Genomic DNA, 22,001 nt, shown 5'->3' with positions numbered 1-22,001 from the left:
AAAGTAAAAAATTAAATATTTTTGTTGCCTGAGATGGCTTAACACATTTCCGAATGGTTAAAAATGTTTTCGTAAATTCAATGTTTTGAAAAAATGTTTATATACTTTTCTTTTAAAGAAAAGTAAACTTTTAAGTCTCTTTTGTTATTTTACAAATTGTCTATTCCTGATTAGGTAAGCCAGTGGGGGCAAGTCTGCCTGTGTCCACAGTGCGTCTCTACTCCCTACAAACTGCAAACATGCCTTATGGGTGTTCTGCTTTCTTTAGCTCATGTCGTTAGTCCACTAACTTGCTGCAGTGCATTGTGTGATTTGTGGACTGCACAGAATATTTAACATTGTGGGTAATAAAATGGGGATGGGGTTAAACCCCTAACAAATGAGCTACACAGTGAATACAGCGTGGTTTTGGACGTAGCACTGGAGTGAAGGAAGTCTGGTATGAGCCATTTGGGCCACCGTAGTGAAAATGTAGTCGTGGTTTGGGGGGGGGGCGGGGTTTATTTACCAGTGACGTGACATCTGTGTGTCGGACATGTTGCAGTTCTTCAGATTTATGAGACTCTTCATTAGAGATGGTTACAGGTGATGATCGGACATCAGCGTTGTACTGGTGATATTTTTAACTTCGTTTTAAGCCGGGTAATTTGTTTACCGCAATACGATGGCCTTAGTGTGGACAGAATACACACTTTTCTAGACTTCACTGCTGAACACTGGCGGCGGTGAAGTGAAAGAAGCGGGAGCTGAGAGAGAGCTTCTCCTCTCCGCTTCAGTGTTTTGGGATGACGGAATGGATTTCCACTTGTGTTTACACGGAAACCTGCGCAGTGAACAAAGAGTACAGGGGGAGAAAGCAGAGCTTAGTGGACTACAGAGCAGTGGAGCAGGTTTTATAAAAGAGCTGTGTTGTGTTTAACTGACTGTGGAGACTGCAGTGTGTTGTAGTTATGAGGCTCAGAGCTGAGGCGTTGATGTGGGGACTTGTGTGGCTCTGTGTGTTAACAACATGCCACTCAGGACTCACTCAGCACTGCGACAACGGCAAGGTAACGTTAATAAGTGCAAGTATCGTCAGTTTAAAGCCTTTAGGTGGCAGTAAGTGGTTGTTTATTCTCTAATGGAGTTCTTGCTTGTTCTCAAATTGTTTATTTCTTATTCTCAAATGTAACCCAAAGGCAAAGCTGGAGACAGACCTCCCTCCTCCCGATGAGTTTCTGTGTCTGAAGCAGAGAGCAGTAACATCAGCCCCGGTAACATCTCTGATCATAATCACACTGAGGGACACACTCTGAAAATTTTACTCTGTGAAAAAGTAATCTGAAATACGTCACGGTTTCATCGTATCACGATAATTACAACTATGGGATTAGATTTGTGCTGAAAGTATTGAACGTAACTTTTCAAGAAGCGACTATAAATATACAATAAGAAACGGAAAAAAAAACACTTTGAAAATGAAAACAGTGAACTCAGTGAGAACAATTTAACATGGTCTTCAAATAAACAGCATATTCAGTATTACAGTTTTCTATGAATGTGCTGCAAGAGTTATTGTTTATGCTCCACAAGTTTACATTTGCCATTCTGGTACAAATCTCACATGTGGGCAGGGTTTAACAGTGATTTACTCTCATTGGCTAGTGAGATTTAGATTGACAGTGCCCTGACCAGGAAGTAGAGACTTCACTGTTGTGAATTTTGGAGAGAGTTCTGGATGTGGTTCTCTGTATAGTTATAGTGTTTGTACTTTGTAGTAGAAATTACTTACTTACTTAGTATATTAGTTCGTAATTAATATTTGAGGTTTGGGTAGTTTCATATGACAATTTTTTCGAGATGAGCCTTGAGGAGTCATCATCACTGTCATCATTGAAACTCAAGCTGTCGATCCAAATTTCACTAGCCAATGATAGTAAATCGCTGTTAAGCCCCGCCCACATGTGAGATTTGTGTCAGAATGGCGAAAGTAAGCTTGCAGAGCGGAAATGAAAAGTTTGAAAGCCTAAACAAAAACTCTGGCAGCGCATTCATAAACCATGATTAGCGAAAACGAAGCTTAGAAAACTAATAACCACGAACGCTGTTTATTTGATGACCATGTTTCATTTTTACTACTGAGTTCTCTGTTTTCAGTTTCTGTGTTTTTATTCTTTCTCATTGATTTTGTTTGTTTCTTGAAAAGTTGTGTTAAATACTTTTGGCACAAATCTAATCCCATAAAAAACCCAAGCCAGTGTTGAAAATTAGGGGAAATATTTATGATGAAATTTCTGTCCAAAATTTTTTTCTTTGCATATCCGTGTACAAGACTACATGGTGTCCCAAAAGGCTCTGTACATAGGGGGAACTGAACACTTTCTTGCAAAATGTCTTCAAAAAGCTTTCATACTTAGTTTATTTTAGTTTTTTTTTTTTTTTTTCAGATATCCTTTAAGAATGCCTTTGACAAGAGTAGTGTATTGGTCTACCAGGAAATGATACAGCCCTGCTAAAAAAAACCAATAGAAACCACACATAAATTTGAATAGTTTCCAAATACACTTGCATTACAAATACCATTAAATACTATCAGCTAACCATTAACATTACTGTTATTGGTCCTTAACAAATTACCAGTAGAGACCCACAGGGACCATTACACTTTCCATTAAAACCAATACAATTCCATTATAACCATTAAAACCATAAAAAAAATTCTGTGAGGGGTTTGTATTGTTTTTTTCAGCAGGGAGCACAAAGATCATTTAAAGGAACCCATTTGAAGTGCAATTACATGCATAACACCAGGTGCGTTAACAAGAGTTGATCAGGAGTGGGAGAGATGATTCTGTGTGTGTTTACAAAGAAATTGCAATCATGTAAAGGTGTTTTGTAAATAAAGTTACATTTTGCTAAAAAGTGTTAATTTCTGATATGTATGGAGAATTTTAGGACACCCTGTATATTTCGGATTCATGGTATCACAGTATTATGATGAAATATTTGTACAAAATTCACTTTGCACATTCTTGTACAAGATTACACAACACAAGTAAAAGTAAACATAAATAACAAAATGGCCTTATTGTTTTCTTTGTTTGCTGTTTTTTAAGAAAAATATTTAGAGAATGTCTTTTTTCCCATAAAATCTCATACATTGGGCATACATTTATCATTCTCTAAGTAAACTTTTGTGTAAATGAAATGATTACACAAATGATAATTTGTGTAAATTATCCATGCCATAAAATACACAGTTGAATCATACTGCAAAAATGTCCAACTCTGATCTGCTACCAAGTCATCACTTCAGACCAGTATCTGATTGGTGAATCACTAATCACACAGTATTCATGTACAGGAACAAAGCATCATGTGAACCTAAGTTATGTACCTATCTAGTACATGTAGAGAGAAATCTCAGTACAAGTGTGAACATGTCTGGCCTGATGAACCTTGTCCTGAATTGGGAATTTGACCTAATTTGTTATCTTCCTCCCCCTTCTGTTGCAGCAGCTCCTCGATATTTCCACCAAATATTCTCTACAGGTAAAACATTCACCATGTTTAATTAACTTCCTTACTATACTAGTGTTTTTACACTTACACACTAAGAGATATTAGTAAATCAAATTGTTAAACATCGTTAAACATGTCAAGTCAGGGGTCCCAGCTTGAAATGGGAAACACACTCACCTAAGTTCCCTCTTAGTAGATATGGACAAATACACAGACCATCATATGCATGTGAGCTAGAAAGGTGCTAGTAATTAGCAAAACTAATGAGCAAATGCATATTGAGTAAAATCGTAAACTTATCAAAACCCAGACCTACAAGTTATAGTGTACAAGATGTGGCAAAAAGAAAATACAATATTGTATGTGGAACAATAGATATACAGTTTCAATCAAAGTTATTCAACCCCATTGCAAATCAGGTTTATTGTCAAAATGTATAGACTTTCAACGGTTTGCAATGAACAAATCAAACAAAAGCAATTGAAATAGTTCAACACAATAAATGCTTCAAGTGATTTCCCCAAATTCAACTGAAAATGCAACTTATAATGACCTTTCCAGTTTCAAAATTATTCAACCCCTTCATAGCGAGCATCTTTAGTACTTAATAGAGCATCCTTTTGCTGTTATGAGCTGCTGCAAACGAGATGCATAGCCAGACACCAGCTTCTGGCAGTGTTCCTGAGGAATCTTAGCCCATTCCTCTTGAGCAATGGCCTCCTGTTCAGAAATATTCTTGGGTTTGCGTGCTGCAACCGCCTTCTTCAAATCCCACTAGAGATTTTCTATGGGGTTCAAGTCAGGTGACTGTGATGGCCCTGTAGAATCTTCCAGGACTACTACTGCAACCAAGCCTCGGTTGAATTTTAGGTATGGTTGGGATCATTGTCCTGTTGGAAGTTTCAGCTTCCTCATAGACAGCATGTTTTCTCCTAGGATTTTCTGATACTGCAGTGAATCCATCTTGCCTTCCACACGCTTCAGGTTTTCGGTGCCAGAGGATGAGAAGCAGCCCCAAAGCATCACCAAGCCACCATATATGATGATTTATATGATTTTGTGCCGACTTTTCTTGTGCTTTGGGTCAATAATGGTGTACATCTTGGAGTTCTGGCATGGAAACCTTCTGCGTTTAGTACGCGCCATACTGTGCTCACTCAAACCTCAGTGCCTGTTGTCACCAAATCTTGCTGCAGGTCTTTTGCAGTCGCTCGAGGGTTTTTCACAACCTGCCTTCTCAGAAATCAGGTTGCTGCTGTTGATAGCTTCCTTTTTCTGCCATGTTCAGGTATTTCATATATTTTCTGCCCCTAGCTACTTCAAGTATTTCATGTGTTCCAGCTCAACTAATGAAGCCCTTGATCAGGTGTGCTTGAGACAGCACCTGTTTTGCATATTAGTGCTGTTGTGAACGATTCTCTTCAGGGGGTTGAATAATTTTGAAACTGGAGAAATCATTATAAGTTGCATTTTCAGTTGAATTTGGGGAAACCACTTGAAGCATTCATTGTGTTGAACTATTTAAATTGCTTTCGTTTGATTTGTTCATTGTAAACAGCTGAAAGTCTGTAAATTTTGACAATAAACCTGATTTGCAATGGGAGTTGAATAATTTTGATTGCAACCGTAAGTAGATTGCTTTTAATCCTGTCTTCAACTTTGCCGAAGCGTCAGTGCCTGCCAAGGCAAATAGATAATCTACATGATCAACCTTTCATGGCCTTTATCTTTTCAGCCATCTGAGCATGTCTGCATGGATCTGCCCATAACATACAATCACACAATCCCCAACAGGTAGGTTCAATTCAGTACAGTTTTATTTGTATAGCGCTTTTAACAATGGACATTGTCAATTTGCATACTCACTGTGCAAGTTCTATGAACACACACACACACACACACATTGTGCAGCTGTACTCTCGGGTTGTTTGTGGGTTTTTGACTAAAAGGGTTCTGCATGGAGCCCTTTCTAATGGGGAGACACTTTTTTTGTATTGTAGGGTTCAACATAGAAAAAGTCACACATTACGAAGTCCTAAAAATATTATCTGTCTGTAGAGAGGTCCTGTATGTGGAGTATTTTATTCCGTATATGTTGGTTTGTCTCCAGTGGAGCTCACAGGCCTGTAGGAGCTCAGAGTGGACAGTACCTGTACTGCCCTCCTCAGCGCTGGATAAACAACCTGAAGGTAAACTCTAGTCTCACCTAATCCGGCACATAGCTCTAGCTCTTCAGTGGGGAAGAACTCTTTTTAAGCACAGGATCAAGACATTCTCCCAAGTGACACTGTCATTTTAAAAGAAGATTATCCGGATGGAGCATGTGGCATGCACAGGCTGTGAAGTCTGCCACTGATGCTGTGGGGATGTTCATGAGTGTGTCCACCACATTGTTAGCTGCAGTGGATGTGAGTGTTTTGTTAGTGGATGGATGGGGTTTATGATCATTGGGTTGGTATCAGCAGTGAAGACTGGGTGAGAGGTGTTAAATCTTATGAAAAACAAGTTAAACTCGGTTGCCATTGTATTGGCTGCTCCCTTAACTGGTATGCTGGTATCTTCCCCATTCTTCCCCAGACCTGTCTCTCTTTCTCAGTTGTTGTACTCTGCTGTTGGGTTTAATTTTTCCTTCTCTTGTCGTTATCTTCACTTCTTTGTGGACACAAAGGCCCTGTTTTCTTATTGAGGAGTATCTTAATCTCTTGAGGTATCAGTGGCTTGTTGTTGAGGAAAGACCTCACTTTCTTTGTCTTTGAAATTGTATGTAGACTGGCATACAATTGGTAAGGCTATCAGGGTCTGCTCTATAGTCCTCAAAGAAACGTGCCAGAGCCATCACAGAATCCTTTGTAAGACTTTAAAAGGCACACTGGTCGCAGCATAGGTTTGTAACATATAGTAAGATGGAGGTGCCCAGAATTACACAAGGAGGAAGGGCAGTGAAGCTGTTAACATAGATTAACATAGACAAGGTCTAGTATTTTATTTCCTCATGTTAACATTGGGTTACATATTGCGTGAACTTTGACAGCATGGAGGATGGGAGTGCATGACCAAACCCTAGCCTGTATTAAACAAACCATGGATCAGTAAACAGGAAGAAAAACACCACCGACATCCAGCCAATCAGGAAAAGAAGGCATTTCAACATGCTTATCAGTCATATTGGCTTCTGTCACCTTCTGAACCTGCCTGATTTATCCTGATGCTCTACTTCTGCTTGGAGATTTTTGCCCTTATCTTAGCTCTTCTTGCTGTCGATGGTTCCACATGGATACTCTAAAGAACTGCACTTCCCAAGAACCGTTTTAGCCCAGGACTTAACCGTGCCTCAGTGGATAAATTTTCCTTGATACTGCGTCAGTGTTCTCATTAGCATTCAGATATTTTGGCGTGGATTTGTCTTTAAAGGGCTGTGATTTTGAATGGAAAACTGAAAAGGACAAATTTCAATTTGCTCGAATTTTGCGTTTCAAAACTGTTGGCTACAGATAACGCCCACAACAATTGCTATACCTTTAAAGGAAAAAAAGCTGCCTTATGCAAAAAATCATGATAATGATGTTCCAGTTATATTAGCTTATGTATCTTGTCAGTGTTGTTCGTTTTCCTCCGTATGGAATTATTTTACTGTATTTAGGACTTCAGTGTTATATTCACAGTCTTCAGAGACTCTCGGCAACAGGCCAGTAAACATAGATGTGCTTGTATTTTAATACAGGTTAAAATAGAAATGAGCTAGAAATGTTTTTACACTAGTACGTTTTCATTTTAAAATGGCGTTTTAATATGAAAACGATCCTCGTCCACACTGGCATATACGCTGTGTTTCAGAAACGATCTCCGTCCACACTACACGACCGAAAACACATCACATGACCATCCATGCACACTGGGCATAAAAATGTAAACAGGAACTTGGCTGCTAGTCCAAACCAGTGTTCCATGTACGACGTACGCCGCTTGAAATGAGATTTGTTGACGATTGCTCTAATCATAGCTCACCTCTTGCGCATGCAGGTAGCTGCAGTATTATAAAATACAGAATTAACTGTACAGTGGCTGCTAAAAATTACAACAAAGCCAGCAAATCTTGCGGTTCAGTCTCCATGTTGTTGTATATACGTTCAAGGTAGCATAATTGTCATATGGCAAGGGCTTGCCGAATCAAGGAGGGAAGGATCCACAGTGATCTGGGGGAAAATGTGGGTGGAGCCACGCCTTCATTTTCAAAAGTCTTCATTTTGGTCTGTTTACACTGAAACGCGAGCCTGGAGTTTTCAAACTAAAACGGGGTCTTCAGCATTTCCAAAAGTCTCTGTTTTCGAGGCTCGAAATCGCCGTAGTAGTGTAGACGACAGGCGTAACCGTAGTAAAAGTCATGCGTTTTGAAACGAAAACACACTAGTTTAAACAGGGCCTAAGAGCTATGGTGGATTAGTGGTTAGCACGTTTGCCTCACACCTCCGGTGTTGGGGGTTTGAATGCCACCTCCACCCTTTGTGTGCAGAGTTTGCATGTTCTCCCTGTGCTTCAGGGGTTTCCTCTGGTTTACTCTGGTTTCCTCCCCCAGTCCAAAGACATGCAAGGTAGGCTGACTTGTTCGTAGTGTGTGAATGTGTAAGTAATTGTGCCCTGTGATGGACTGGCACCCTGTCCAGGGTGTCTTCTGCCTTGTGCCTCGATTTCCGTGGGATAGGCTTCAGGCTCCCCATTCAGCCCTGTGTAGGATGGTACAGAAAACGGATGGATGCAAGACTTGGAGTGAAGCTGTAATAATTTTCTCATCTCCACAGGATGGCGCCACAGTGCTCCTGTTTCACCCCTGTTCTTTGAAGGACGCTCACAGGAGTCTGGCAGCGGTGGCTCACTCCTGCCTGCCTCACTTCATCCTCACAGCTCATCCTCAACTCAGCCAGCGCAGAGTGAGTCAGTGCTTCACACCACCACCCATCGGATACAGCTTAAAGACTGTTTCAGGAACGGGGACACTTGCTGACTCAGTGTGCTTCACACTAATGAATGTGTCTTGAATGAAGGACAACATCCTATATAGTGTATACATGCAGTTAGAAGCAGTGAGGTTTGACTGTGCCAAGTGTCCACACAACAGAAATTAAATAGCCTGCAAAGACTATTAAATATTCAACAACAATGGATTGACATAAAAATAAGGTGTATTTTACTGTGAGTAACTATTGAGTGGTAGATCTGTCATCAGTACTCATGATACCCTTGAGTATTTTGACTTACAGTATTTAAGCATAATGTACATGTCATAGTATAACCCACTTTATTGAATGCTATTGGTTTGAAATGTTGACATGCAGGAAGCAGAATAATTCAAATGCAATAGCAAAGTTTTCTTTAAGATTTAAACCGAATAAGATGAGAGAGAGAAGCCAAAACAAATGGTAAGGAGTTTTTGTAACAGTGTGTATAATGCCCTTTACTCTGATATTATCCAGCATTACACATGAGAGGACTATGCTTAAAAGGCTGTTTACAGTTACTTTCCTGTTTTATTTCCTATAAGCCGTTTGCCTTGGTCTCCTGGGGTCACACGCTAGAGATGTCCCACATCACCACAACAAGAGTGTGTGAGTGGCTACTCATGTTTTCCTCCAACCTTAACCAAACAACAGCAAGCCAAAGCCAAAATTACAACCTGTATTTGACAAAATCTGCCCCAGTGGACCGTGCACTGGACACCTCTGTGAAGGTCAGTGATCCTGAGCTGCTCCAAATACGGTTAAGGAAAGGCACAAAGCAAACAGGATATGCGATTATTACAATGTATTGTTAATTCTTTGTCTAATATTTTGCCAGTCTCTGAAAGCATGCTGTGAGGAGGCTCTGTCTGTATACGAGGCTACAACAAGAGCAAGGATGATACGATCCATTCTGCAGCGTGCAAAAAGAGAAATGGAAAAAGATGACGAGAAACACTCTGAAAATCCTACGCCGATCAGCTCTGAGTCAGACACGCTAAATCCTACGCTCACACAGCCACTGAACAACGGTGAGGTTAAAGGTTCACTATCTATAGGGCCTCATGGTCATGTTACACCCCCTCTACACACTGCCGTGCACTCAGAGGAGCATGGTGGTGGTGTTGTGGAGACGGACGAAAAGACAACAGCCACACAGATGAAGATGGTGAAAGAGCCACATGGGAACACCAGGGGTGAGGAAACAATGGTTAAGTTGCATGATTCACAGACTGATGTGAAGTCTCACAAGATGAGCAGCACCATGGCTGCAGGGAAGCAGCGCATTAAGACTGATGTAGCTGAACTGAGTGCAGGAGGACGCTGCACAGTTCCAGGTCACTGCGGACCTCCTGATGTGGCCACTGCAGTGTTAGGAGGACCACCGAGGGGACGCAAGATGACCTTCCAGCGCACCGATGAGGCCGTGTGGGCAGCGGCAGCTCTGGGTTTTCTCCTGGTGCTGCTCACGCTTTCAGTGCTCCATACACGTCTGTACCGTAACTGCCGTACACCATCCAGCCTGTACTGGCGCGAGAGCCAGCAGGACTACGAGAGTGTAGCAGGTATGAGCTTACGAATCAAATTCACCAGCACATTTAGCATTTACAACATATTTAATAGGTGACTAGCTTTTTAATCAAGGTAGTCTTAGTCTTCATATCACATAATTATTGCATAATGTTTTCATAGAGCAATTTGTTGGATTTATATTGGGCATATGTCAAAACATCACAGAAAAGATTAGAGAAGAAACCTCATTTATTTATTTATTTATTTATTTATTTATTTATTTATTTATTTATTATTATTATTATTATTATTATTATTATTATTATTATTACAAAACATGACTGTTTGAGACTAATCTATAATTTTTCAGATAAAGCAGCGGTCAGACCAAACATGAATAAATTCACCTAACAGGAAAGGGAAATCATTGATGGGGAAAGACTAAAAATCACATGTTTACTTTTGGTAGTGATTAATTTCACTTCATGTGACTTTGACCTGTGAATTCTTAAACCTCCATCCTGTGAGCCAGTAGAAACCACATGGGAGCGTGGACTTTTTCTTTGGTTAAAAAATAACGGCAGATCTGTTTTTACTCATTAATGTTGTTTGGAGCGTTTCCTCGTTTCCTTAATGTTGTTCGGCGGTTTCCTCGGGGTACTCCGGTTTCCTCCCCCAGTCCAAAGACATGCGTTGAAGTCTGATTGGCATTTCCACATTGTCCGTAGATTGTGCGAGTGTGTGTGCAATTGTGCCCTATGAATGGTTTGGCACCCCATCCAGGGTGTCCCTCACCTTGATAGGCTCCCAGGCAACCCTGTTTGCAACTAATTATTGTTAGTAATGACATTGCAAATTGATTATGGTAGGTTTGTTTAGCAGTAGTAGTCAGCTGCTGTAGAAAGCTATAACAGGTGGTATTTGTGTTGCAGACATCATTCGCAGGAGGCTGAGGATGGTGGGCAGGAGGAAGAGGAGAGCAAGCCAGAGCAGGCGGCAAGAGTGTCCTTTGCTCTCTGACTCCAGCACTGATAACGACTGACTCACTGTATGGGAATGTGCGAGAGGAGTCTGGTCTGTCTAATTGACTAAAACAGAGTCTGCGTTTTTTAGCACTACAGTTCCTTGTGGAAAAGTAAATGCAGGATTCAGGAATTCAGGACCTTAAGCAGGGGCTTTTTTTCCACACCAGTGAAGTCCTTAAATATATACTCTGACATGTTATTTTATTTAAGCCTTTTAATTGTGTTTTTGAAGGTACAGTGCCTTGACAAAGTATTCAGTCCCCAGTGATCATTTCTCTTTTTGCTGTATTTCAACATCAAATTTAAACATATAGAGTGGGATTTTTGTGCTCCTTTTGAAGTGATCTTATCCTCAAAGGTCTGGTGTGGGTGCAGGTTTTCATTCCAACCAAGCAGGAGCCACACCGGATTCCACCTGTTTAACCAGGTGATTTTGTCTTTCAGTAGACTCAGGTGTGGCTTCTGCTTGGTTGGAATGAAAACCTGCATCCATACCGGCCCTTTCCAGATAAGATGGGACACCCCTGCTCTACAGAAATAAAATTAATGTAATTTGATGACAGAATTACTTGGAGAAAAAAAAAATCTAAAAATTGCTCAATTTATAAATATGCACTCCCTCAGTGTGAATTGTGCTTTTGTAGCTATTACAGATTGGAGTTGCCTCAGATTTGTCTCTATGAGCATTGCGCATTTTCTTCCATTCCGCAATGCAAATTTTCTCTAACTTTGTCACATTAGATGCTGAATGTTGGTGGATTTTAAATATGTGCTTTGACTGCCATGTCAGAACATAAACCTTGTCCTGTTGGAATATATATGAACCCTAACTGCAGATGTCATGACAGCAGACCTAATCTGATCTGCCATTTTAGCTGTCGGAGATATTTATTATGCAAGATAAAGAGCCGTTTTTAGGCTTTTTATTTTTTATTTTTTTAATAATTTGGAGGATGTCTAAATACTTTATTTAATTGTATTCACATAGAGAGTCACTTCAAAATGAGCAGAAAAAAAAATCTAATTCTAATATATTAATATACTTGTATCTAATGTACTTAAATTTGATGTTGAAATATAGCAAAGATGAGTAATCACTGGGGGCAGGGGGACACTATATGTAGTTTGCAAGCCATGCAAAACATATTTGCACACAGTATAATGCAAAAGATGAAGGCGAAAGCAGAAGTATTATTGCTGAGATGCATATCCTATATTCAGTATGTTAAAATATGAAAACTGAACCAGTACAATGTTGTGTTTTTTTGGTTTTTTTTTTTTTTTGTGTGTTTTTTTTTAATTTATTTTTTTTATAAAAAGTGTTTTATGTTTATTGTACATTTAAAGGGTTTCTAGACTTGTAGTAATCAAAGAATTTTAAAAACATTTTAATAGATCAGTCTTCTGTTTACATTCTCCCAGAAATCAGCTCTTCCTTCAACTAGGACTCAACTGTGGAGCTCAGCCCAGTTCCTTGAAAGTCAGTTTGAGGCATGTGTAGAGTAGATTTAGAGAGGAACACTGGGGATTGGACAGATTTATCAGTGTTTGCAATTAGGTGTCATCTTGAAGGCAGCAGTTTGCTCTAACAATGACTAAATTGACACCCCTAAAGAATATTGCAAATAAATTCAAACAAAATAATTGTTGAAAAATTCCTGTTTGTTTCCACAAACTGTGATGTTGCTTTGGCGTTACAAATATCATTAATCACAATCAGTGCTATAATAATTTTAAAAAATTATTTCAAAACTTTCAGTGGAAAATGTAATGAAGGAGAATGGATGAGCAGCAGAACATTTTAGCCCATAACCTCTCCCAGGAGGTTTAGACTTGGCTGTAGATGGATCCTTAAACAATATGACTTGAAACAGACATTAAAAAAAATTCAACACAGAAATTGGTGTACTGCACAAAATCAGTGTCTTGCAATGGTCATCTCATTTTCTGTAGCTGAGCCCTACTGAAAAGCTGTGTTTTTCAGCTTTACGCAAACCTAAGGAGAATTTAAAGGAACTGCAATGGTTTCCATGGAGTAGGGTCCAAGGTCTTTCTACAAGTGTTCTCTATTTGTTAACCATTATGGTATGATGCTTGGTGCGGTTATTTTCTCCAGGAGAAATACCACCAAATAGTTTCTTAATCATATGGGTGCAGATAATATTGTCGTGCTGTTTTACTCTGTGCATTAAAGGGTTCCAGATGTTGAAACTGCAGACTTGTGGCTGATTTCTGCTGGTGATGTTGTGTATTATGATAATCTCACACTAGTCTCAGGGTGGTGAAAGCTAAGGAATAGGCATTTTTTCCCTTGAGGACTGATGGACCAATACATCTTGTTGGTACATCATGTCCTAGATTTATGAAATATAATGCTGTTTAATATCAGATTAGTAAATATGTGCTAATGGTCCTCTGCAATCTGAGCTTGATGCACAACACCATGTTTATTATTATGATTATTATTAGAGGTGTTAGAGTTCCACCTACCAGCCCTTCGAAACAAACAAGCCTTTGAAACTTAGTGGTAATCTGTACATTCTTATGCGTGTGAGTGTATGTGTGTTGTGGTTACTGTTTGTGATTCTCACAGCATTGTGCAACTGAAGCAAAATAATAAATTCAGTGCAATGTGTGGCTCATTCGCCTTAGGCTTCACATTGTGAAATTGTTGTAGTAAATAAGAGACACTGAAATAATATGACAAGCTATTAGGATTGCACTCCAGCAACAGCTATTATGCAATTTGCCATGTATTATTATATTCTGAGTGTAGACAGACTGTTGATTCTAAAAGGAAAATGAATGCCTTGGTTCAAATGCAGAATTGATGATATATGGATAAAATATCACTTTGCTCAGAGCAACTCTCCATCCACGTCAAAATATTTGACAAAGCTTGATGAATCAGACAAATGGTATGTTCATGGCATATCTATGTAAGCCTGTCATGTCTTTAATACCCTGCCACCCCTACGTTTCCATTTCCAATAGCCACTTTCACAAGATTTTATAGAAAACAGCCTACATTCCAATAATTCCAATGGGGTTTGTTTTGTTTTGTTTTTTTTCTAATTTTCTCATACAAAATATCCGCTTTCTATAGATGTCGCAATGCCAAGGAGTAATAAGAGTTGAAATGTTTGAGTTTTTTTTATTTCCCAGATCTGAGAGGGAGACTGAGGCTGGCAGAAACTGGATGTGAAATAAAATGTTAGTACAGCAGTATCCTGTTAGATTTACATCTATGTGGAAAATTATTAGCTCTCTGAATATGTTCTTTCTAGCAGATCAAACTGCTTACTGAAGTTTTCCAACTCCTCTGTTTCATTTAATATGACATGGACAGTCTCTAAACTAAAGTTGTACAGATAACATAAATATCTGGGTAAAATATTTATTAAAAGCCACATTTATTTAAAAATGATCGGCAGGACATGTAGCAAAAACAAATGGGTAAAGTGATGTAATTATTGTGGTCTTGGTTTAAGAACGGATTAATTAATGATTAATTAATTAATGAACATATTAATGATTCAGCTCTATAGCTGGTAATGATGATTATCATTATTATTATTATTATTTCATCTATACATTTCCACAAATGTCTTGTTTTTTTTATGTCTTGTGTCCTTACTGAACTCCTCCCAGTGTGTGAGGTTTTTCAGCCTCAGCACTTGATTGAGTCATAGGTACGTGTTAAAAAGCCTTTCCAGCAACCTTGATCATCCAGTCCAGCTCTTCTCCAGCTGGCCGCTTTCAACACCTCTGTGATTCAGAGCTGGACGATGGGGATCTTTTTTGGTTTAGTTTGTGCCTTTGCTGTTTTTGCTCCTCCGTGTCTTGGTGCTCCTCTTCTGCAGGTCGAGCGAGGAGATGCAACATTACATCATTGTGAAAAACTCCAGGATGATGTGGTACTGGCAGCTGTAAGTTTTTGGGGGTTTTTTTCATATTCTTTGATAATACATTATTAATTGATTTACAGTATAATATAAAATCACTTTTGTGATCATCAATGGAATGTTGTATTTAACACTACTCAAGAATTGTTAATTTGTTCTTTGTTGATGAATGTGTTTTTGTCTCTTTACACTGGTGCAGTCTTTTAATTGCAGTGATGCTTCTTTTATTAATGCTAGATATTGGATATGTAGATATGTAAATAGATATGTAAAATATAAAGAAGGCCACAAATAGCATAATCAGTGGTGAAGACATGACTGATGGCCTCTGATGAAGAAACATGCATACAATGGGTCTAAAAAGTCTGCACACACCTGTTAAAATTCGCAAGTTTTTGTGAAAAAAATTATACCAAGATGAATAATGTCAGAACCTTTTCTACCTTTATTGTGAAACTGCAAAGTATATAAGCAAAGTGAAAAACAATCAGATTTTTTTTAGGGGGGAATAAAAACATAAGTGTGCTCAACCCTAAACTAATACTTTGTTGAAGCAACTTTTGATTTTATTACACCACTCTGTTTATTGTGGTAAGAGTCTGTCAGTGTGGCACGTCTTGACTTTTTCTCACTCTTTCTTGAAAAAATATTCTAGATCCATCCATATCACCCCACATCCATGTCACTTCAAGTCACGTCACAGAGTTTTAGTTGAATTCAGGTCTGGACTCTAGCTAGATCATTCAAAAAACCTAGATCTTCTTTTGGTTAAGCCATTTCTTTGTTGATTTAGATGTATGTATTGGGTCATTGTCATGCTGAAAGGTGAAAATCCTTTTGTATTCAGCTTGCTAGCAGACACATGAATGTTTTGTGCTAAAATTGACTGGTATTTGTCAATTCATGATTCCCTCCACCTTGATAAAAGCCCCAGTTCTGGCTGAAGAAAAGCAGCCCTAATGCATGATGCTGCTGCCACCACCATGCTTCACAGCGAGTTTGGTGGCCTTGAATTGACAAATTGACAAATACCAGTCAATTTTAGCACAAAATAATCATGTGTCTGCTAGCAAGCTGAATATGAAAAGGAATTTCAGCATGACAATGACCCAAAACATACATCAAACTTCTTCCCCTCTCCTTATCGATATCTTTTGACAGTGAGATCCTGTACATGCTTTGTAAGCTCTTTGCAGACCATGGCTTCAGCAGTCAGATGAAACCAAGAACATGTCAAGAAAATCCTACAGAAACAGCTGGTCTTTATTTTGGGCTAATCAGAACAATTTCATATATGACAGCTGTATGATAATTACTTTTGAACATGAGATTGAATGTGATTGGTTCATTCTGAACACTAAACTTTTTATTTTTCCCTAAAATGTTTAATATTTTTCATAAAATTAATTTCATTCATTAAAAACTTGCTATTTATATATATATATATATATATATATATATATATATATATATATATATATATATATATATGAATTCTGTTAATATATATATATATATATATATATATATATATATATATATATATATATATATATATATATATATATATATATATCCACTGTAACTACTGTAATTATCTTTTTATTAAGTATTTATCTACACCATAAATAATTCTGATTGAGATGAAGAGGAAACAGGAAAGCCATTCAAACTTCCATTGCAGTCATTTCTTCTTCCTCTCTCTCAGAAATACATCGAACGCTTCTACAGTTTTCAGACAGGTCCCCCTGGTCATAGGAAGAGAAGTCGCCCCTCTTTTTCCTCTAAACTGAAGGACATGCAGAGCTTTTTTGGACTTAATCAGACAGGCAGCTTGGACACTGAGACACTAGCTGTAATAAAGATGCCCAGGTGTGGTGTTCCTGATATTGAGGAATATGTTTACAACCGAGGCAACAGATGGAAGAAAAATGTGATATCTTACAGGTAATAAACTTCAGCAGTATAAGTGTTCAGAACTGGTGATCAGGTGTACAGTTAAGACCAATAGTTTACATACACCATGACTAAAGACATTCAAACTCCATACATTTCACGTTACCATACATTACATTTCCTGTGTTAAGTCAATTAGGGTATCTGCTTTATTTCCATTAGAGGACATTTACACCATTTAGCAGACTTTATTTTTCTTTAGGCATTTATGGCCTTACCTAGAGCAATATTGTTCTCATTTATACAACTGAGCAGTTGAGTTTGTGCAGTGGCAGTTTGGCAGTCCTGGGATTTGACCTCACAACCTTCCGATCAGTAGTCCAGCATCTTAACCACTGAACTACCACTGTTTATTTCAAAATAATAGTTGAGAGCCAGATTTGTACTATTTCAGATTTTTAGTGGGTCAGATGTTTACATACACTTTGTAAGTATTTAGTGGAATTGCCTTTTACTTGCTTAACTTGAATCACGTTTTAAATCTCTTCCTGATATCGTGAGGTGTTGCATTAGTTGCATTAGTACATAATCCTCCTTCCTCATGATGCACCAGTCCCTTTTTCAGCAAAACACCCACACAACAGGATGCTGCCACCTCCATGCTTCATAGTTGCAATTGTGTTCTCCAAATTAAAACCTCACTCTTTTTGTCCTCCACAAATAGCACTGATTATTACAGCTAAACAGTTACATTTTTATTTCATCTGACCAGAAAACATTCCTCTGAAAGACTAGGTCTTCATTCTGGTGATCACCTGCAAACTTCAGTCTGGTCTTGGAGTAGGAGCTTCTTCCTTGTTCAGCAGCCTTTCAGGCTTGGCGATGTAGGATATTCATAATGGTGGATGTACATATTCCTTCACTATTTCATTTGTTGTTGTCTTGGGGATTAGTTAAACCTTTTCAACCAAAATTCATTTATCCCTGTGAGTTCATTTCTGCCTCTTTCCTGAGCAATGCAGTGTCTAAGGGGTCCCAATATTTTTTTATATTTTAGTACAGTTGTTTGTGCAGACTGTTGTGCACTTGTGCATGGTACCTGCTGTTGTTTGGAAATTGCTCCTAAGGAGGATCTGGTCTTTTGGAAGTCCACTGACACTGACCCAATTCTAATATAGCAAAGACAAGCTGAAATAAATCCGTCACTATTTGATTGTTTTAAAATGACCTCTGATGTAAACAAGGTAGATGTCCTAATTTAAAAAACTGAGATTTTATATATTTAGCCTTGGTGTATTTAAACTTTTGGCCTCAACTGTATTTGGCTTTCTCTCAGTTATTAATTAAGCTTACATTTCTCTCGAAATTTCAGCATTGGGAGGTACACCACTGACCTACCTACGAATACAGTAGACTCCTTGATTGGAGCAGCTCTGGACGTGTGGGCTAAAGCCAGCCCTTTACATTTCTTCAGGTCTTCCTCTCAGCAAGCTGACATCATGGTGGAGTTTGGCTCCAAATGTAAGGACCCATGGGGTGATTTCAGCCCTTCAATAATGTACATGAAGTTTACATAGAATGATTTTGGACTGGATGGACATGAACGCCGTGTCAGCCCTCAGATTTTAATGAGACTGACCACTCCTGTTGTCTAATCATGACAATTCATTTTTTTTGTGTGTCTTTATACAAAACAATCCAAGACCATGGCGACAACTACCCCTTTGATGGACCTAAAGGCACACTGGCTCATGCTTTTGACCCTGGAGAGGGCATCGGAGGAGATGTTCACTTTGATGAAGATGAACTTTGGACAGCAGATTCCAGAGGTACTTTTTCAGCTTGCCAGATTAAATATATACCATATCAAAGACTATACTAGTGGGACAATTTAACTAGATACATGTCTTCAATTTAGGGGAAAAACATGATTTGCATGTATAATTCATATCCTAATACACAGTTACGTCTCCCCTCTCCTAATAAAAGCACCAGTGCTGTCAGGTAATATTACACCAAGTGTCAAGATAGTTCATGTCAATGTTTAGTTATTTTAGTGTGCAAATCAGCTTGTTCTTGTTGTCTGTTTGGACATTTCACCTTCTCTTCCAAACAATCCCACAAGTTTTCTATGGGATTAAGGTCTGGTGACTTTGCAGGACAGTCAAAATGAAACCAGTCACACACGGATTTGGTCCCAAGTACCCTACCGTTGTCATCCTTGAACATATGCATGTCAATGTTGTCCTCTGCCTGGACATAAAGCACTAAAGGCAGCCTCAAACTCTGGCCAACATCCAACAATTCGGTTTTATGCTCAATTACATTTACATAGGTGTGCAACCTATTGGCATTGTAAAATACAGTGCTGTATTTATTTATTTTTTAGTCTGAGGAATTTGTCATACCTTGTAGTAAGATGAGAAAATGTAAAAGTATTTGTTTTTCTTAGTAGTGTATTTGACAATGACTGTGGTTTCATGTCTCCCACTCCAGGATTTAACCTGTATTTGGTTGCAGCACATGAGTTTGGACACGCCTTGGGTTTGAAACATTCTCAAAACCCACAGTCCCTCATGTATCCCACGTACAGAAACCGTCAACCACAAAATATGCTTTCCAGTGAAGATATTATGAACATCAACGCACTGTATGGTATAAATTCACTTACTTTCTGTACCCATGTTGTCCACAGAGATGTATTGAATTTCCCCTCATATAAAGTCTTACTTGCTTTTCACAATTAAACATAAAATCATAAATGATATTCCACAGGGCCGAGCGTTACAGCACCTTATTACCCAAGGCTGAATTGGAACTATCCCTTCAACTCTTGGTACACTGGCTTTTACTATCCAAGGGCAGTAAAGGACAAATGTGATCCTGGCCTGTCTTTTGACTCTGTTACTAATATAGGGACAGACATGTTCTTTTTCAAAGACCGGTGAGTCATTAAAAAAAAACCTATATATAAATATATAAAACTATAGACTTTAATTTGGTGCCAAATTAAAGGAAATCTGGTGGTTCTTTTATGTTATGAGAGACATTTTGTTCTGGCATGTTTGGGTCCACTTGTCCACTTAGACAGAAGTCACTACAAACTAAAATTATCCTGATTTGAATGATGGGAGTGTCCACATCCACTGAATGTGATGAGTATGAAACTGATGTAAATAATATGCTAGGGCCTTCACAGTTGTCAGGTCTCAACCCAGTTAAACACCTTTGGGAGATTTTGGACTGATGTGTAAAACTCTCTACCACCATCATCAGAACACCAACTGAAGCAATATCTTTTGGAAGAATGATGTTCATCTCTCTAGTACATTTCCAGAACTGTGTAGAACATCTTTGTTATAGATGTGCACCGAAGTTGTTTTGGCAGCTCATGGTGGCCCAACGCTTCACAAAGACACTTTACGTAGTTTTTCTTTAATTTGTCACCTGCCTGTACATATTGAACTTTTAGAATCATTTAGCATCTGTTGCAAATGACTAAGATACAATTATGATTGTGCATGTAGAGTTAATCAGTGCATATTATTGTACCAGATGAAACTTAAGTCACTCTATTTACTTTTCTTCACATAATTGTTCTCTTTCTTTATCTATAAAGGTATTTATGGATCAAGAATGCTACAAATGGCATAAAGGAGGGTCCCATCAACAGTTTCATTTCAAAAATCAATTCAAGAATTGATGCTGCCTACTGGCATCCACAACACTCTACTACCTTCCTTTTCAGTGGTACTGACCCTCACTGAAGCTGTTCGGTACAATTATGTACCAGACACAATATCTTAATATTCTCCATTCAATCCATTTCCATACAGGTTCCAGCTTCTGGACAGTGAAGGGCTCTCGGATGAAATGCCAGCGTAAAAAAATCACCAGCTTCGGTTTCCCAGCCTCAGTGGACCACATAGATGCTGCAGTCCACGTTCCCAACACTGGCCATACCTTATTCTTTACTCGGGATCAATACTGGAGGTATGTTATAGATGTACAAGAGTCATACATTATTGTATGTACATCATATTTATTCAGAGTTTTTATTCCCTTAGATACAATGAGAATGATAACACCTTGGAAAAATCTAACCCACACGTCATCTCAGATGTTTTCCCAGGCATTAAGACGCCCATCAGTGCAGCTGTTTATAAGCATGGTGGGTAAACAGACAAGTCTGTGTCCTATTTTATCTCAAATAGTTCAGTGACTTGTATACTAAAATATTAAATATTGCTTTAATATTCATATTGTTTAATATATGTATATTTTTCCAGGTTTCCTTCATTTCTTTGTTGAAGCTGAGGTGTACAAATATGATGTAATGGAGAGGAGGGTTATTACAATTAAAAAAGCAAGTTCTTGGCTTGGATGTTAACAAAGAGTTTTAAAAAAAAAATTATAGGCTTACACAATGTAATTATATGAACGTAGGCTGTATTCTATGCCTATAATTGTACAGAATGCAGAAAATCAGACTGCATATAGTGTGTTAATGTGCATCTACTGGTTTGAAAATCAATTTCTTATTCTTCTATCTTCTTTAAAACTACATGAAAAACAGGTGTCTGTGTGTGTTGGGGGGAGGGGGAGATCTTGACCGTCTTCATAGGAATTAAGGACTATTTGCTATAAGCACTTATTATGCTATGTTTGTTTTCAGCACTTGTGTGAACACTAAATACACTGAAAAATACCTAGGCTGCTAATTAGGCAGTATGTTATTTGTTAGGTTTCTATACAATTAGCACAGATTCATATAAAATACTGGTGTTTTAAGCTGGATGAGGGAGCACCTGCTTGAACAGGTTTAGATTTCTGATTAATGCCGTTGTACTACTGGCCACCATTACTTTAACACATTATTTGTTTTATTTTACACACTAGCTGGTCAAATAACTCCGTATGAATATTAGTTTCAGAAAGTGATACTGTAGATGTTGTATAGAGAGAATATTTAAAAGAAAAAATAAATAACTTTTTAATAACCACATAAAACATTAAAATATACAGGCCGAATGTGTAATGATTAATAATGTTGATGTAACTGATTCTTAACATATTAATTATGTTTCATTATGGTTGACCAAAGCCTACATAGTGTTTAAAATCCTACTAGAAATGTACCAAAAAGATAGATTAACATTATCCCAATTTTA

At 38.2% G+C, this 22,001-nt stretch overlaps 2 protein-coding genes across 3 annotated transcripts; both read left to right on the top strand.

Moving 5' to 3' along the window:
• The first annotated feature begins 497 nt into the window (after positions 1 to 497).
• tp53i13 (tumor protein p53 inducible protein 13) lies at positions 498 to 13,245 on the top strand. 2 transcript variants are annotated; one of them, XM_053646949.1, is made up of 9 exons: positions 498 to 1,049; positions 1,179 to 1,253; positions 3,499 to 3,531; positions 5,237 to 5,295; positions 5,612 to 5,690; positions 8,298 to 8,426; positions 9,038 to 9,223; positions 9,331 to 10,057; positions 10,937 to 13,245. In XM_053646949.1, the coding sequence occupies exons 1-9, from the start codon at positions 951 to 953 to the stop codon at positions 11,044 to 11,046; spliced, it is 1,497 nt and encodes a 498-aa protein (XP_053502924.1). In that variant the 5' UTR covers positions 498 to 950; the 3' UTR covers positions 11,047 to 13,245. The 2 variants fall into 2 exon arrangements, with proteins under 2 accessions (XP_053502924.1, XP_053502923.1); XM_053646948.1 differs by having other exon boundaries at positions 3,496 to 3,531.
• A 134-nt stretch (positions 13,246 to 13,379) lies between these two features.
• Positions 13,380 to 22,001, top strand: mmp20b (matrix metallopeptidase 20b (enamelysin)). The gene is given in 9 exon segments (XM_053646950.1): positions 13,380 to 14,958; positions 16,643 to 16,881; positions 18,203 to 18,351; positions 18,534 to 18,659; positions 19,327 to 19,774; positions 20,450 to 20,580; positions 20,667 to 20,823; positions 20,898 to 21,001; positions 21,120 to 22,001. Coding segments are annotated over 9 exon segments (1,596 nt in total). The 5' UTR covers positions 13,380 to 14,817; the 3' UTR covers positions 21,221 to 22,001.

Source organism: Ictalurus furcatus, chromosome 17, assembly GCF_023375685.1.
Source record: "Ictalurus furcatus strain D&B chromosome 17, Billie_1.0, whole genome shotgun sequence".
Lineage (NCBI taxonomy): Eukaryota > Metazoa > Chordata > Actinopteri > Siluriformes > Ictaluridae > Ictalurus > Ictalurus furcatus.
This window is presented reverse-complemented; position numbering and strand designations above follow the sequence as displayed.